The following is a 19,066-nucleotide window of genomic DNA, read 5'->3' as shown; positions in this document are numbered from 1 at the left end:
AGGTACAGCTATAATAATGGACAAGTGATAAAGGCAGCTTTAGATGTGCAATTAAAAACCTGCATTGTTCATTTTTCGCTGTAACAGTTCTCATAATGCCTATACCTGAAACTTCCCAACTGGTCAGATTTGTGCTCCATTCTATCTAAATGTGGTACAGTCATACCAGGAACTGTTTGGAAGGTTTTATGTACTGAAAGAGGTGAGGGAAAACCAAGTTGATCCAAGTTAGGGCTTTGGCTCCACTAGTGAAAGTCTGAATATTGTTGTGGTTGGCGTGACTGATTTGGATTCTGGCCCAACTCTGGCCGCACTGGCTTTCTGCGCTTCTCACAATTCATACTGATGTATATGACCAGTCTGCACTCGAGCAGTCTCACTTTTTTCAAGACATACCTTTCTCAGGTTTAGTGGTGTAAAACCATCCTTCACCAGACAGACAGGCAGTAGATCTGTCTCTTTCCCTACCCCACAGTGCTGATTTAGGATCACGTTTAGATTTGAAGTTTGAATATTTCACCAAGGTTCTTTCTGTGCTGCACATTAAAAATTACTCTGTAAGTGTAATTTTTTTGTGGTATCTTCTTCCTTTTATCATTCTGATATATTTTACCTTGCTTATTTGTTCTGCCTATGCTCTAGTCTACTGTGGGAAGATGCTTCTTAAAAAAAATACTCCTCACCCTCTGTTTTTCTCCTTCATTAATCTCTCTATTTTGTGATGAGTGATAAAACCTTAGAAGGCATCAAAGAATGTTTCTTTTCTGATACTAAGCTTGAGTAGTGACAAGCATGGAGGATAAATTATCTTAAAATGAAAGATCTGTTTGTTGCTCAAGCGAGGGCTAGTTGCTTCAATCATCTGGGAAACCTGTGCAAGGATTGCTACTTTCATAGCCGTTGTCTGGCATGCAGTTCCATCAATGACAAATAGCAGTGTCACCATAGAAATTGTCATAGTAGGTGGAAAAGCACTGTTTAGAGAAACAGGTTAATTGGTGTAATAGCTAGGATATCTCCATAGTATCAAGAGACATGCAGGCTCTCTGCAGGAATTGTTACCCACCAAAGGCACCTAGGTGACCAAAGTGGAAATCCTCAGATTTTAGAGGAGATGAAGCAGCCAGCTCTGTCACCCACCTGTGAGAGAGAGGTGCAGGCATAAAACTGTGGCCTGCTCAACCTCATCAAGGTTCTTCGCTTGTTCTTATTTATCACTCCTTCTGCCTGCAGTAGAAAAGAGAAATCAAATGGTCAGTGTAGTTCAGTCTAGCTAGACGTGAAGCCTTCTTAAGCAGATCCTAACTGATCAAGAGCCTGGTCTTTAGCAAGTAAGCTTACATGGCTGATGCAGTCCCCATCCTGGTGCATTCCAGGTACAATGGAAGGAGCCTTGCTTGAATGTATAGAGTCCAGGATGAGATTATTCTTAGCTGTTTAAATAACATGCCTTGAAAACTGATCACACTGGACTCAGAATTTGACAACTTTGGCAGTTAAAATTAAGGGTTTTAAGCCATGTGGGACTAAAGCAAGCTTCATTAAACCTCTGTTTTCATCACCTTGCTCATATTTGTCAGTGGTCATTATAACCCTTAACGATTGCTACTCTGTATATCACTGGATGAAAATTAACTGCAACTGGAGTTGCCTTGTGCTTGTTAGACCATTTATTAAGAAAGGTAAAAGCTTTCCCAAACAGTCAAAACTACGTGCTCCTTTGATACATGCTTCATCTAGATACGAGGAAGAGGTAAAGTGCTTACCATTGTCTTGGTTTGTAATGTTTGTTTGATTACCTTGCTAATCCGAGGTTTTGAAACCCAAATACAAATGCATTTTTGCATTCGTACTAAGCAGCTCAGCCTGTCTAGAGTTACAGTGAGGATTGTTTTATAGGTGCTCCTGGGAACCAAGATAAAATAATCTTGTATAACTAGCAGCTTAGGGACAAAGTACTATTATGGCAAAGTTTTACTTTAACAAAGCTCGGGTAATGGCCATTGCATTTCTACTTAATAAGTCCTTATTTTTTGTTTTGGTCATCGAAAAATATAATTATACTCAATACAAAAAAACATATTTTCAGGACTCAAAAAAGTGTGTTTTTATAATTCTTGTGGACAGCAGCTGGAGGCTATCAGCCTGAACCCTTGATAAATGATTTTGACATTTCCTGCAGACACTCCTCATGAAAAAAAGCTTTTTATTTATTCTCAAATGTTGAATTCTGCATTATTGATCAGGTGCCATTCATTAAAGGCTGCTACTTGCTAGAAGAATTACACAGTCCCTAAATTACACACAGCATAATGAATTATTCTGTTGACAAACAGCAGCATTAAAGGAATCTTAAGGTTGCATTGTTAAGTCCTAAGAAGTCAGGAAATGGCAGTTGAGGTGGAAGATGATGGGAATTTTGCCTGAATTAGATTGCAGGATTACAACTGAGGGCATGTACAAAGATTACTAACAAGCACTGGATATTTGTTCTAGGGCAAGTGGTTGGTTATCCCGTCTATTCACAAATACTGCTGTTATTTATTGCAATGTTTAACAAAGCAGCGAGCAGTGGATGAAATCATTAATGGTAGGGGTCACTAGGCAGATGGCACTTTGTTGACTGCTATTCATTGCTATAGAGCAACATTCATCAAGGAAGAGCGTCACAGTGTTATACTGTATACTAAAGCTGAGGGTAAAAGAAGTTTGTGACATGAGACAAGTTCCACTTGTCAAAGTACTATTTGCATTTATAGTAGCCCCATCTGGGCTACTGTTTAGTTTTCTTTCTGTCTTTTTTGTTTGTCTGTCTCTCTGATTTGCTTCTGTTATTTAGCTAGTTATGTTTAGTACAAAAAAACCACAGGAAAGCATTACATCTGGTATCTTGGTTTTGTGATCAGTCAGGCCAGGAGCAGTGCTAAGCATACCATACCATCCTCCTTGCCTACATACCTGGATTTCTTCCCATGGGAGCACAGGATGCAGTGGAGTTGAGCTGTACTGTACCTGGAGTGAGATGTGTGCCCAGGAGCCAGTATTGCAGAGTAATACTCAGACATCATTTGCACCAACAGTGTAGACTTAGCTAATATGTCTGGGTTTTTCCAAGTAGGTAAGAGCATCCTTGTGCCACCAGATCCCCAGCTTCTAGGGACAAATTTCCTCAGACATATGACTTCCTTGAATTTGATTTCCTTCAGGGGTAAGAGTCAGGCTCTAGTGCCTTCTAGAGGCTATTGAAAATCCCGGCACAATGTTCGCTACTGGTCAGAAAACAATTGAATGTTAGGACTGGGGAAGGCATTAAAAAATCCAAAATCTGAGCAGCACAAGCAATCAGAACCTCGACAACAGGTTTTGGAAGAGCTCGGAGAGGCAACTTCATGTACGTATGTACCCAGGGAGACCTTTGTCCAACACTTCTCACTCCACCTCCAAAAGGAGTGACACCATCCCACAAATGGAACTATGAATATGCCCAAGCCAAATAATGTCCTGAATGGGCTGTAGATTTGATTTAGACTACAAGTTGACTCACTGGAGCCTGTGGTTTTCTCCTGATAGTATGTGTTCCTCTCAGTTTGTGTCTCAGTAAGATGCAAGTGTTATGTGAACCATACAGCTATCGGCAAAGCACAGTTTGGGAAGGAGCTGGGGGATGGCAGTGCAGTTCACCACAGTGGGAGGCTCACAGGGCAGACCGTTGGATCACTGTTGGAGATGGAATATTATGGAGTTAGGTGAAGCTTCAGATGCATCTTGTATGATCTTGTGTTCTATTCTCGTTCCAGGCACAATAAATAATTCCGTTTGTTTCAGGGGAATGCAGAATCAAGTCCAACATAAAAATCTGTTGCATGGATTTCTGTTAAAGCTCAAAAAAAAAAAAGGCATTTTTAGTTAGAGATAATATATAGCATTACAAATGGATCTCATTAATTATGACTGGCTGCTTGGGCTCTGAAATTATTGTGCCTCCCTGTACCACTCCCAAAGATAAAAGCATGAAAGTAGTATTAAATAGGATACAACATGAAAGAAAAAGTAAATTTAATATCAATTTTATGCCCTTGTAAACATTGCAGCCTACAGTTATGGGATAAGAAAAGGGAGACCGAGAGTTCAAGTAGCCTGGTAAAGTTTAGGTAAAACATGCTTTTCCTGGATCTTTGGTGATTGATTTACTCTTAGGCTTTATTTCCGCAGTGGAAAAATGAGAATAATTGTAAGATGTGTCTTGATTCCATCAGAAGATTTTGCAAAGCTCTGAGGGATCTTCAGGTAAAAGGTCTATATAAATATAGACTATATCATTGCTTGGATCCAGCTTTTATCATTTCCTCCTTTTTCAAATTTCATTTGGTTTGTGGTTGTTCCAAACTAAGGTCAAATCCTCATGCTGTATACTTGCAGGTAATTAAGAAATTCTTGCTGAATTCAATGATATTATAATGTATTACATTTCTCATTAAAGTGTCTAGCTCTAATCCTTGAAGTTTCTGCTGATTGTTTCATGCAACATATGGTACTGGAGGCTGCTTATACTCCACTTCTGGAGACTGGATTTCTCCTCTGAATACTTAAGCACTTGTTAGTTATCTCACCTGTATTGCCTAATATAATAATTGTACCTCCTTCCATTTATATAGACTCTCTTTCCCAGTGGTACCCTTTGCTTTCTTTGAGATATTTTTTCCTCACCACGAAGTCTCAAATCTTTTTCCTAGTCAGAACTATCCCTTTTATTTACTGTCTGTCATTAGCAACTGCCACTCCAAAGTTTACATCTTTTTTCACACTTATCTACATTAAACTGCAATTTTTCACTTCTGGCTTTGCTTAAATAATGTAAATTCTTCTTGTCTGATTGTATTGCTACTTGTTATTTATGGTGCTATGGCATACAATTTTATGTGCAGACTGGGGAATCTTCTTTTGTATGCAGTCACAGAGATCATCTTTATAAATAATGGAAAAGCTTACAATTGTGATTATACATCTCTTTGCAATACCTGTATATCCTTTGTTTCTCTAGCATGAAAAGACATCTATCTCAAAGACACACGTAAAGAAAATTTTGTCTTTTATTTGCATTCTTTCAATACAAATTCTTGTTTCCTTAGATAAAAAAACTGATAGCCTTGTTCGTCTGGGAATTCCTCTTCTCCAGAGAACATATGATGTGAAGCCCTCAGTGCCACACTTTCTTTAATTAGCGATGAGATGACCTGCCTCTTATACTTAACAAGCTGCATCCTCTACACCTCTTTCACAGCCTCACAAAAAGGGAAACTGGGGCTCTTAGAAATAATATAGCAGACACAATTATCAAGGCATGTGCTCGAGATATTGCTATAATGATACTGCTTCTGCTTCTATCAACACCAGTCCTTGTGGCAGATGAGGCAGTACAGTCATGTTTTGCTGGAAGAGCAGATTTCTAAGAGGAAACTTTAACAGGCAAAGAGAAGTTCTCGTCAGTCTTTCTGCACAGCAGGAGGATAGGAGCATGGCCTATGAGAAATAGGCAAGTGACTCAGCATTGCTGTCTACTTCCTTCCTGGGGCTCTGCTGGTAGCCTTGTGTAGGCAGCAAGAATGACAGCAGCCTTGTCATCAATCATGAGAGCATGGAAGTTCCTTTAGGGAGGCTCGTCTCCCTGGTGCCACAAATGGGTTTGATGGATTTGGCTGATCTGTCTGTAGGATCTGTAGATATCAAGCTGGGTCGAAGTAGAACGGAGCAACATATGACACATTACATGCTTGGGATGCCACTACTGCACAACCTTAGTTTCTTGTGTTTAACATAAAGAATGGAAAACGTGGCTAAGCCGTGCAGTGGTCTGTGAGTGGGACCATTCTGTGATTTAACCCTGGCAGGCAGTTTGGCCCCACACCGCCTCTTGCTCACTCCCTTCCACTGGGATGTGCAAGAGAAAGGGTAAAAGTGAAAACTTGTGGGTTGAGATAAAGACAGTTTACTAGAAAGAGCAAAAGCTGCATGAACAAGCAAAGCAAAATAAGGAATTCATCCATTACTTCCTGTGGGCATGCAGGTGCTCAGCCATCTCCAGGAGAGCAGGGCTTCATCACATATAATGGAAAGACAAGCACCATATCTCTGAACGTGTCCCTCTTTCTCCTTCTTTCCCCAGATTTTTATGCTGAACATGATGCCATATGGTGTGGAATATCCCCTTGGCCAGTTGGAATCAGCTGTCCTGGCTGTCTCCCCTCCCCAGTTCTTGTGTACCCTCAGCCTACTTGTTTGCAGGGTGGTACAAGAAGCAGTAAAGGCCTTGATTCTGTGTAATCACTGCTCAGCAATAACTAAAATATCCCTGTGTCATCAACACTATTTTAATTACAGATCCAAAACACAGCCCCATACCAGCTACTATGAAGCTACTATGAAACCCAGTACAGACTCAAACATAAATTAAACAGGAACAGGAAATGTTCCTGTGCGCTGGCACTTAATCATCGTACTCCTGAATTGTTAGCAAGGACCCTGGCATGGTGTTGGGCTACTAGTCTCTCCCAAACAATTCCAGGTATGGTTTTTAAATTAGGATGGGCAAGGGACCATCTTGGCAGACCACTGGATATGGCCACACCATAGCAGAGGATGAAATTACAGGGAAGGATGCCATTTCTCCATTTTGTGCCAGGAATCAGTTCTTTCCTTGTTTAATTTACTAGATAGATATTTTATTTTTTAGACCCTTTTGAAAAAGTCATATTAAATAGAAAAAAAGGAAGAGGGGAAACTGTCTACTTTAAACAGTCACTGAAGTGAAGCAAAATATGTGTTTGATTTTGAAAGGTAAAGAGATGTGGCACCAAGGAAAAGATGAGATCTTGAAATTCCTAGTGGTCAACTGTACTTATACTAAGCACAGAAAAATACATTCTTATTAGAGTGGGAGAAGCAAGGCAAATCTTTGCAGTAGTGCAAAGGCTGGAGACTTAAGTAAGTATCTGCTGACTATACCAGTAGGCTCATGCTTACGTATCTGCAGATCCACTACAGGGAAGACAAAATTTGCCAGCTGATCCCATGTTGTTCATGCTGGGATTGCTGGAGTCTGTTTTGGTTTGTTGAGTTCTTATGAAAATATCCCTCTCAGTGATGTTTAAATATATTTTCTCTCTCTCTAAAAAAAAAAAAAGTGTTGGAATTTCATCCCAGCACATGGACTGAGTCAGGCTGTGTTGGCCCCATCGTAGCTGCTGCAGGTACGCTTTGTTGATCCATGTGCAGGTATGTGGAGAGTGTCAGAAGCTGGGAAAAATCCTTCTCCTGTTTGAGGGAACACACAGACTGCCCAGTTATGCAGTTCTGAAATGCAGACTTCCCTCAAAGAGGTCATAAGGAAGCAAAAGGAAAACCGAGAACCCACAGTCTGCATGGGGGGAGCCTTAGGGAAAGATTGTTTCCATGACAGCATGATCCTCATGTCTTTTTTTTTTTTTTTTCCCGGTTTGGGTTTATTTTTTTATGTGGTTTGGGTTTTTTTATTATTATTTTTTATTTTTAATCTTTTTTAAGGGTAGAAGAAGGTTGCAGTGGTCTGTGTTAATTTAGAATCTAGTAAATGCTGAGGTAGCAACGCGACAACTGAATGGCTGGGCTGATGTATGTGCTGGTTTCAGACTGTTGGTGCTCAGCGTTGTCTTTTGACTGTAACAAACCATACTGACAAAACTCACAACTACTGCTGACATGAACAAGACAGGAGGTCACTGAGCCATGCCCTGTGACCTTGAGTATATTTCACAGAAGATTTTATTGAATTCATTATTAAAGTTGCATCATCCAACTGGAAAAGGGTACAATCATGATAAGTGCAAGTTTTTAGAATAACATGATTGGTGTTTGGGTACAGTACACTGCCACTACTTCCCATTATTGCTACAAGTGCAAATTAGTTTAACTGCTGTACAAGATGGGGTTGATGAGCCGGTAAAGTTTTAGCAACTACACAAGATAGAAACAGAGAGACAGTCATAAAAAAAAGAGGAAACCTGCACACCCAGGTTGCTATTGTTTTTTCAATCGTTTTCACTGCTTTTCCAAAGCATTAGTAGCAGTAACAGCCATTTCCACGAAGAGCAAGAGTGATCACGCCTATGTATTTTCTAAATTTTTGCTAAAGCTGAACCCGGGAGAGTTACCTTCGTGAAAATAGAAAGAGAGGACAATAACACCTATTTACACATGCTTCCTGAGCAGCTTCCTGAACTGGCCTAATTTACCCGAGTTCGTTTGTTGTTTTCTTTTTTTCACATGTGACCAGATTTCCATTAAAGCAACACCTACTCATCTAATCCCGTATTTGTCGCATTCTGGGTCAGTCTGTTTAGCTTGACCTCCTAGATTTCATGTTTGCATGATCAGTTAATTGTCTCAAGATCTGTAAGAAAAATCCTTTAAAATACTTAACAGATGGTTTCCATATTCTCTGGGAACCATAGAAAGGTTTGAAGCTTTGCATCCATCATGCAAAAGCGTGAATGTGCATAAGCGTATGGGACGTTACAGATTTTTTTGTGCTGTAGTACTTTGTGGCTGGCTACAGCAAAAATGCATGCCTGCCACCATTATTTACAACTGTAACAGTGAGAAATTACAAAACCTACTCTTCATTAACCTCCAATAAGGCTGTTCCTGCAGCCAGTGATTGCCATTACATTGATGGAGTGCTGATACAGCTCAATAGCCCCGACTGGCCTGTCTCGACTGTGACTGCACTGCCGCTCCTGCCTCCCACCACTACCCAGCACACATCCAGCAGAAGCTGCTCAAATGATTGATGAGAAAAGCAGCTCATAAAGGCAAGCACAATGCCTGAAGCAACAGCTGTCTAGCCCTGTCCCTGCAGTAATTAGATAAATGAACCCCAAATGAAATCTTACAGGCAAGAGTAGAAGGAAGTGATAATATCCCCAGTGTTATCTCTGATTGCTTGTGTTGCCTCATTCCAGTCTCTGTTTGTAGCTATTTGTGTGTGATACAGATTTGACACAGCTTACCTCTCCCACCTTCCCTGCTCATTTTGCTGTCTGTCCTCCAGACAGACCCCTGTGGGCACAGGAGACATGGCAGTATCAGTGCCTGGACTCTGCTTTCTTTTTTTTTCCTACGGCACCAGTTCTACTTTGCAGAGTGTGCTGAACCTTTGTCCTTCTCCACAGAGTATGAACATAACAAAAGGTCCATGACAGGTCACAAATTGAGTTCATCTGGGGAAAATCCTACAATTAGCAAATTCCTTGTTCAAGGAATAGTGGATGTGTATATAGGGATGCATTAGGGAAAAAAAGGAGAAAGCATAGGAGCATAGTTCAGGCAACTGAAGTTGTCATAGAGTTACTTAAAAGGTCTATGCTTATTTTTACAGTACAGTAGCACAGTGATAATACAGCAATTCCCCTAAATCTTCCCTTGGTTCTTCTGAATGGTACCCATGAAGGAAGCCTTCAGTGCCAATAATTGCCATTTAGAGAGAAACTTATGAAAAAAATACTGATTTTTATATATGTTCAGAAAATGTATATGTTTTTTAAAAATGGTGTATATAATTTAAATACACACACGTATGTGTAAAATAAACGCATAGACAAAAATACGTAAAATTCTCAGTTGTGGAAACCTAGACAGTATAGCTCTGATTCCACTTTTATTTGTGGCATTGCACACCAGGAGTAATATTGTGGAATTCAATGACTGTAGAACTCATGCAAGAACAAACCATGTCTTTGAAGGCAGATGAAGTAAATGGGGGTGCTGTTGGATTAAATAGTTGTCCAATGAAATGCTGTAAACTCATAAGAGAAAACACATTAAAAATGTTAAAATGCATGAACTGAATTAAGAAATGAAGCTATATCCTAGAAAAGGCACAATAATGATGCAGAGCAAGTGACCTTTTATTCTCTCCCTCCGCTCGTAAAGTAGGTAATTCTTGTTGAGTTCAGCCAGATTTGCATGGCTGACCAAATCAGACCAAAATTAGGCCCAGGTTGTTTTTTTACCAAGAGCCCATGTCTCAAGAGATTGCTTTTGTGTTTCCGCATAGTAGCAGTCAGAGGTACATCTAAGGCTGGGCGCTGCCAAGACCTGGTCACTGGAATTCAAATAAGAGTTTCTGGCAGACTGAGTGGTCCCATTAATTGCAAGTGGTATCTCTTAGACGCTTCAATTACACAAGATTAGTGGGAAACTGTAACATTGGACTAAAGGAGTAATGACACATAGGAGGTAAAGCAGAAAACCTGCTTTCTTCTTTTTAAGGAGAAGTTCAATTTACAGTTTATTTAAATATAAATTGCAAGCATAAAGTATTAGAGTTCTTAAACTTCACTCTTCAGTTAGTTTCAAATTAACCATACTGTATTTCTGCCCTCCCCAGAGCAGCACTGTGATCTGCGGTCTGTTCCTTAAATTGAGCTGAAGTCTTTTAAGTCCATTAAGTTCCTTTGCAATCCCCACAGCTGACTGAGTTACATTTGCCTAACCTCATGCTGCCTCCCCTGTGGTGTGGATTTTCAGGGTCCAGCACAGACTCTGAGCCTCCTCCCCTTAACTCCAGTTATAAATTGCAATGAAGGACTGTGAAATGGCAGACTGTGAAATGGGAGGCCTTGGTCTCCCATTGTTTCTACTGCTGTAGCTTAGTTGATTTACTCTTGTCATAACTACTGTTGGGAAGTGCCTTGCTTGAATCCTTGGGTTTAGTTTACAAGCATTATTATGTTTTATAATGGAGTGTCTACCTAATGGCTACTGCCGGTCCTTTGAGGCCAGGCAAGGACTGTATGAATATATCAGTGTGCCTTGCAGTGGAGTAAACTGTGACTCTGCCCATTTTACAGATGGGTAGTGTGAAACAGAGATTGAACCACCAGCTCACAATCATGCTGCATCTGAGGCACAGCTGTCAGAAGAGGTCCTACCTCCCCAGTCTCAGCCTGATTCCCAGACCAGAAGCCTGCCTGTCTTGTCAGAAGTTTTATCTGGCTCCGATATTTTAAAATATGTTTTGGACTGCCTATTTTAGTGTGCCATAATTGCATATGCAATTCTGAATCCCAATATGTATTTCTCAGGGCTGAAGTTTACCTGTATCTTGCCTGCCTATTGGGTTTTTGTTATAGTCACAGCTCCCATGGCATGTAGGCAACGTACATTTTGCACAGATGGGATCTAGTTGTCTTCTCAATTAATGTAATGTAAATCAGGAGAAATTTGAAAGAATTGCACTGGTGTGAAACTGGCCTGGAATAATACCCTAAGTATCTACAAATTACCAGATGAGTTCAAATAATCTGTTGTTACTACGAGTGTGTGTTCAATGTCCATCACACTCATGTGCTTAACTTTATTTTTGCTAGAGACTGTCACACAGATTTGTGTGTGTGTGTCTGCTGCTGCATTTGGTCCAGGAAGAGAATTTTTTTTTTCTTACAGCAAAAAGAGTAACTTTAGGCAGCCTAGGATGTAGGGACCTGCATCTCAGGTAAACATTTAAGATGCCTGTGGTGCTGTAGAGAAATCAAGAAGCATTTGTGCAGTGCAACTGTTCTTATCTGTTATAAAACAGAACATTCAAATTAAGTGCTAGAAATGCTTGTTTCTCTCTATTGCCTACAAAGGGGTCAGACAACTGACTCAGATGGAGATAGCTCCAACAGGCTGGTCTAAATGGAGGTGAGCCAAATTGCCCATGATATGGTGTGCCAAGGTGCACAGACATTTTCATGATGAGTAAGAAGTGGTCCAGATATGAGGATACCCACATGTAATCAATAGGATATTCCTCTGCCCTAGCACACATGAACATGGTCTTTTTCAACCTAAATTATTCTGGGATTCCATGTAGAGGTGACACTTAGGGACATGGTATAGTGGTGGAGTTGTCAGTCATTGGTTAACAGTTGAACCTGACGATCTTATGGGTGTTTTCCAACCTATGTGATTCTATGACTACGTGAACCATAAGGTCTCAAAACAAAAATCCGCAATGCACAGGACATTGAAAGGTTCATGGTAATAGAAGTATTTTTCTTGAGAAATGTTTATATTTACCAGAGTTGAGGAGCCAAATGGTCAGAGAATGTATGCTGTTAGACAGCTCCTGCGACTTCAGAGTTGAGGTCTTTTTTTTATAGTGGTTCATTCAGTTTATCTGATGCTAGTAAATTTTTAGGATTTCAGTTAAATTGGTCTTTTATTCCAGGGAAAGAGGAAACAATTGGAAGCTGCTGGAAATTAGGGGGATTTGCAGTATTACTTCAGTAAGAAGTGGCAGGTATTAATCTGACTTTGTGTGAAAAGGTTTAAATCTGGACTCAAGCTAGTGATATTATACCATAACATAATGGGTATAGCTGTAGTTAAAACTGAATGCCCATATAGTTTGAGGCCAGAAAGAACTCTTAGACTGCCTGTATATGAAGGCTTGCTAAATTTTACACACTGTCTATTCTCCAACCCCCCAAAAAACTTAACACAGTTAGCTCTCCTTTGCACATGGGGATCAAGGATTAGAAGTACATGGATTCACAGCAGCTAAAATTACACATAAACTTAAAGGGAAAGAGTTTTCCTAAGCAGAGCAAGTATTTTATTTAACATAGTTGAAGAATAACATTTATGTTTTTTTCCAGCAGATCAGTCTAATGCTCTTGATATTGGTATCTGTTTAAAAATGTGGGACACAGTAGAAAAAAGCCAAAGGCACATAAAGTTGAAAACAGGAAAACAGCCCAAGACTGATACTGTCCTTTGTTTTCTTGATGCTCTAGGATTTACAGCTGTACTCCCTCCCTTTCCTGCTAACTTGACCAGTGCCTCCCTTCTGAGCTTCCAAGAGACCCAGGGCTGAAATAAAAATTCAGACCTCGCCCATTTCATGTGGAATGACCAGGGTTGTTGGCTGACACTCACATGTCAAACGTGGGTGGGTTTGATGCAAGTGGGGTATGATTAAGGAGCATTAAGATAAAATTCTGTCTAGTTGCTATGAAAGTCAGTCTGCTCTAGGACAGAGCTGGCAGAGAGAGAGCGGTGATGTTTGCCCTGTAAGGTTCGGGAGCTTACGTGTCTGCAGGTGGTGAATTTGTGGGGACAACTAAAGCCAGACTGATTGTCCTGTTTTCCTTACATCTAAATTGCTTACGAACTGGGCTAAGGATGCGGCATAACCTCATTAAATCTATGAAGATTTATTTTTGTCTCAAGAATAACATTTTACTATGTAGCTATTTAATGAATTGTGAACTAACGTGTTTTAACAAATCTTTTAGCACCTATTACATCCACTCCCTTGACAATAATTTCAAAATCTCACCATTGAAACAGGACTCTTTTCACAACTCTTTGATGATGACACTTAGAACTGAGCACTTCATCTTTGCTTTTGAATTAAAATTGTAAAGGTAATTGTAAATTACAGATCTTTTAGGTGCTTTTATTGATCAGAGTTTTTGTAGAAACTGCAGCAGTTCTGATAGCTTAGCAGTCTAGATTACCTTTCAGCTTTCTTAATTGGGCCACTAGGGTATGGTTAATTTTCAATTTATATTGAGAGTAAGACAAGGTGATGTAATACCTCATCGTTGTACTTGAGTAACACCGACACTAAACCACCATGATGTACATCATCATTCCAAATACACAAGTAGATGGAGATGAGTTCTGGCTTTATTTACTCTGTATTTTAGGACAAATTCTCCCTCATAATTCCTGTGCATTCACTAACTTCCACTGAGACACTAGCTAAAACAAGCAAGTATGAATTGGTTGAGTGTAATTGGAAAATTTGTTCAGTATACCAGTCTGGAGCAGACAACAGACTAATGAAATTTGCTCATCTATTTGTGTGTTTGCTGACAGGTCAAAGTCATGGTGCGCATTTCTTCCACACTTGCCAGAGATACATCTGAATCCAGCTCTTTCTTAAAAGTTGACCCTCGTAAGAAGCAAATCACACTCTATGACCCGCTGGCCTGCGGAGGTCAGAATGCTTTCCAGAAAAGGGGAAACCAGGTTCCACCAAAGATGTTTGCTTTTGATGCAGTTTTCCCCCAAGATGCATCACAGGTAGGCAATGTATGATCTGAATAGTTATCGAAATAGTAGTGTGCACCAGAGCCAAATTCATTTCTGCTGCAGCAGTAGTACCTTCAGGGCTGCATTTGGTATGCCATCATTATCAATAATGAAATCAGTTTATTAAATTTTAACTCGATAATTAGGTGTTTTCTTTATTCTTTACTGTAAATAATTTGTCCTAAAATTATACATGCAATAAATGTGCTAAATGATGCCTCGTAGGAAAATATCCTCAATATCAACAAGCATATTATAAAATCTTATTATCTGGTGTATACAGAGATCTGATCAGAGCTGCCGTTCTCTAATACAGTTCTCTATTTGTTAAGGGGTCAAGGGTTATTTTTACGGTGTTCTATTGTATAGTTTACAATAAGAAGCTGGGGATTTTAATCTACAAATCTTTATTCATGTGTATATATGCAGATTTCTTCTTTTTATTAGACTTCTTTGGTTTGATGAACTATGTTACCCAAATGTCATGAGGACAGCAGAAAAGTAAAATAGCATTGTAAAGTATAATTAGAAAACCACCCTGTAAGGCTATTTCTGTACTAATAAACTAAACAGAACTGGGACACAGGACCAGCTAAAGTACTGTCATATAACATGTCATATAACATATTAGGCCAGTCCCTCACCTGATTCTGGTCCCAGCAGCTAGCACCTCCCAGACTAATGCCTGGATGTAGTTCAAGGGGCTGGCCTGTGAACAGTCCCTTACTTGTCCCATTTTATTTTATATTGTAGAAATAGTTTAGAAATGGCCATGAACTAGGTGAATTTATGTGATTTATTATCAAATGTGAAGTGCTTCCCATCAAGGCCTAAACTGTGAATTCTGATTTAGTTTCATCCACTATTGATAGGCAGTTGCTGCAGAACCACTGTAAACCATTCAGCCTTCTTGAACCTTAAATCCAAGAATGCCTAGGGTAAATTTCAGTGTTGTACTTCTTAAAATACTGTTACAGTCTTCAGAATGGAGTCTACTGCTGCAAAACGCTGAGAAGACTCATAGTAATGTAGTCACCCAGCTAGTACCAAAGAGGCTGTTTGTTCCCCTGATATTCTTTACCAACATGCTGGTGTAATTGAACTCAATCCATAATTTGGTAAATAATAGATCCTGTAAAAATTCCTCAGTATTGGATTGATTTTTAATCAAAACTGTATTTTAAAATCCCCTAAATAGGCAGTTCTAACAGGCCAACCACATCCCCTTACAATAAGTGCATTTTTTTAACTCCACAAAGGATGTTGATGGTTCAGCGAATGAAACTTACTTGACAGAGAACAAAAGTCCTGCTTCATGTGCTTACACAAGTAATGTCATTCCCATCAACAGCACAGGTCACACAAATGAGACAAGCAGGATTAGACTTTTTGATACTTCAGCATGCTAATGTGAGCACAGATGACATTACTACCATTTTCCAGTGAAAATAGTTATTTTCCTTATTATTGTTAATGCTTTTCTTTTCTTTTTCTTTTTTTCTTTTTTCTTTTTTAAATACCTATGACAGGCTGAAGTATGTGCTGGGACTGTGGCTGAGGTGATCCAGTCTGTGGTCAATGGGGCAGATGGCTGCGTGTTCTGCTTTGGTCATGCCAAGCTTGGTTGGTATTGTTAAACTTCCCTACTCAAGTGGCAAAATGAATATTTTAACCCAAGATTGCTAGTATATTATATCAGGGAAAAGAAACTTTCACTTGTCTGGGTATATTAATTGTATTTGAAAGTAGTACACTGTGCATGATCTGTACTACACCTTCACCTCTTGCTTACACATCTTTGAATATTGTATAAATATTGGACAATTGTTAATGAATGATCCAACAGTTTTACAGTTTTACAAATGTGCTTGGTATTGGAGATGGTGTGCCAAAATACCACTTTTATCAAGCTGTGTAAAGGCTGTTAGTATTCACTTAAATACTTGATGTTTGTGATGACACTATTCAAGTGTTGTGACTGGACACTCAAATAGTTTGATTTATATTCTATTCCCTAATTAAACAGTTCACTCATTACTAACCTGTTCTTGCAGCGTCTCCAACAAGTCTTATTCTAATAGTTAACTGAACATTACCAGTGGATCAAAACTAGCACTTTGCAAACACTTCAGTTGAATTTCAGGTATTCATGGAAGGAAAATAAAAAGGAGAATTGTCGTCATTAACACTCTATTCTTTTGAAATAATTGGATTTCAAGAGTAATCATATGTTTTGCTCATGCCTACCTAGTTGTATTTTGAAAGTACTGTCTCTTGAATGAAGAGGGTTTTATTGTCTGCATTCTTTACTGTCTCAACGAAACCGAGTCATATACATACACATTAAAAGGATAATTCAGTTTTTCAGGTGGTAAAGAAGATCAAGCTGTATCAGGTCACAATTATGCCAAATTATAGGCAACAAAAACTGGAGACTACTGAATGTTGCAATGCCACCAGCTCTGGTACAACGAATGTAGGAGATTACTACACCACAAGGCCCCTCTGAACAAGGCAGGAGCAAGAGTAGGATGAGCTCTTAGGTATTTAACCCCCTTTGACTTGCCAAACATAAGATAACAAGTGAGATGGAAAAGGAAACCACCAGATAACAGTGTTTCACAGGTTCTTTAGAGAGGTATTCTAGCTAGGGCTTTGCTGGAGTACGAGTTGAGTCTCTGCAGTTGCATTGTTAACTGCACCACCACCATTCCACAAACTATTGATAGACCAGACCTTGACACAGACACGTGCATTCCACATAAATTCAACATAAGAAATGAAACAAGGTGAAGAAGCCAGGAGTACTTGCCTGAAAGGATGTACACCTTTATCATTTGGCTTATAAATTTAGGAGCTTTAGAAAACTTATCTAAAAGCATTATATGTAGCAACACCTAAAGCAGTATAAGATCGTACTCTATGTCTGTTCTTAAATAGCAAACTTTTACAACAAAGACAAGCCAAAGCTATAGCTGCAGAGTCAAATAATACCAAATGAGGGGGTGGTTTTGACCCAGATGAAATAGTTTTTATTGTGGATCCACTTCTGCACCAAATGATCACATATACCTGTTGTGCTGGGTTTTTTTCCTTTTCTGTATAAAAATCTGTATGATTCTGGGACTAAGTTTATGTCAATCCCACCCCCAGCATATGAAATGTAATATAGTGCTTTGAAGTAAAATGGTATTGAAAGAATACTACACTTACAGTATCTAAAGTAGGGATTTTTAGAGACCATGGCACTCCTGCTCTACTCAATTCTCTCCACAATTCACCCACACCTATCAGAAGCTGCAGTGTTGCAGGGTAGGGTCCTGCAGCACCTTGCCTGGAGAATGGGACACGTCAGGGGAATGCATGAGGTAATGATTTTTGAAAGCAGCTCAAGATTTCATCTGCATTCTCCATGTACTAATTTGTCTGCCTGCCTATCTTTTCCCTTTGCCGGCTGTGCTTGTTGTAGTGAAGTTGTTTTCAGGAGGTTGCACAGGATAATCTCTCTTGGCAGAAGGCTGTGAAGGTTCAGGGAATAATGTTTTATTTTCTACATCCCCCTATTCCTGACAGGGAAGTCATACACCATGATTGGGAAGGATGATTCCATGCAAAACCTTGGCATAATTCCTTGTGCCATCTCATGGCTCTTCAAGTTGATTAATGAACGGAAAGAGAAGACAGGAGCCCGCTTCTCAGTCCGAATTTCTGCAGTGGAAGTGTGGGGGAAAGAAGAAAATCTGAGAGACCTGTTGTCAGAAGTGGCTACAGGCAGCCTGCAAGATGGTCAGTCCCCAGGTGTCTACCTTTGTGAAGACCCCATTTGTGGAATGCAGGTGAATCCAAAGTTCGTTTTACATTGAAACAAGCAACATGACTTTTTTTTTCTTTAGCTATTGAAGTGGTTCAAATTCAAGAACTACCCAGAGCATTAAGTTTATAGACTTGAAAGTGTTTACTTTAAAACATGCAAGAACTTTATGACCTACAGCTGCAGGGCCATCTGCTTTCCTGGCCTAAATATTTGTACCTCTGGTATAACTGATATTGAGCAGGGGCTTGTGTTTGCAATAAAATTTGAAAACATTCAGTGCAAACAAAAATTCACCTCATTCTTTAAAAAAAAAAAGTGTGATCTCTCTTTTGTAAAACAACAAGCTAAAATATTTACAGTACTGCACAAATAGCTGTAGGCCATTAATATGGCTGTTTATTTCTTTATAAATTATATTATTTATAGCATTTGCATTAGCAATGTTGCAGGAAACATTAATCACTACTTATTAACTGCTGCCAAGAAGTAAATTCCTGAACTGGGCAAGTCAAGAATAACTTAAACTCTTCTCAGGTTCAGAGGTTTAGCAGGAATGAGTAACTGGCTCATGTATTTCTGGATAACCATGAGAAATTCTCAGCAGCCCTATCTTTTCACCCCACTTGCTCTGAGGGAAAAAAAGGTCTATTCTTTCATTTTTCTGTCTGTGAGGGCGTAAATATGCTTTCTGTATGAGTAGATGAAGAGGGAGCAAACAAGTATGATAGAGCTTGAATATGTTCTTTCAATCTGAAAGGCAAAGGCTGATTCCATCGAGAACCTGCAGAGCCCTACCTATCTAAGGATGGGGAGGGGAGGGAGGAGAGAACAGGCTCACGGGGTCATCTACACTATATCCAGCTCCAAGCATCTAGAGATCATTATTCAATCTACACAAGTCACGAACTGCGAGATTTTAAAAAACAAGTAAAAAAATTTGTGTCTTATCTCTCTGTGGTTTAAGCTTTTTAGGCATACTTAGGTCTTATTTTTCATTGTTTTCCATTCTACCTAAAGACTACAAAGTTGCATCTTGATTTTGAATAACTTTTTCTCTTAACTCCTGACTTTAGTGTTTTATGAAATACTTACGCTATCTCAAGAGATCTCACTCTCTGGTATCCACTA

General features: G+C 39.4%; 1 protein-coding gene across 1 annotated transcript in view; it reads left to right on the top strand.

Annotated features, from left to right (window-relative positions):
• KIF26B (kinesin family member 26B) overlaps positions 1 to 19,066 on the top strand; it is a 288,027-nt gene that overhangs the window by 209,056 nt on the left and 59,905 nt on the right. Inside the window, exons 6-8 of the mRNA XM_027740999.2 lie at positions 13,909 to 14,115; positions 15,654 to 15,747; positions 17,698 to 17,960. Of these exons, the coding sequence (XP_027596800.1) occupies positions 13,909 to 14,115; positions 15,654 to 15,747; positions 17,698 to 17,960 (564 nt within the window). The remainder of the gene's footprint in view (positions 1 to 13,908; positions 14,116 to 15,653; positions 15,748 to 17,697; positions 17,961 to 19,066) is intronic.

This window comes from Pipra filicauda, unplaced genomic scaffold, assembly GCF_003945595.2.
Source record: "Pipra filicauda isolate LSUMZ 115617 unplaced genomic scaffold, ASM394559v2 scaffold351_size757598_pilon, whole genome shotgun sequence".
NCBI classification, from domain to species: Eukaryota; Metazoa; Chordata; class Aves; order Passeriformes; family Pipridae; genus Pipra; species Pipra filicauda.
Note: the sequence above shows the minus strand (reverse complement) of the source record. Positions and strands in the feature narration are given on the sequence as shown.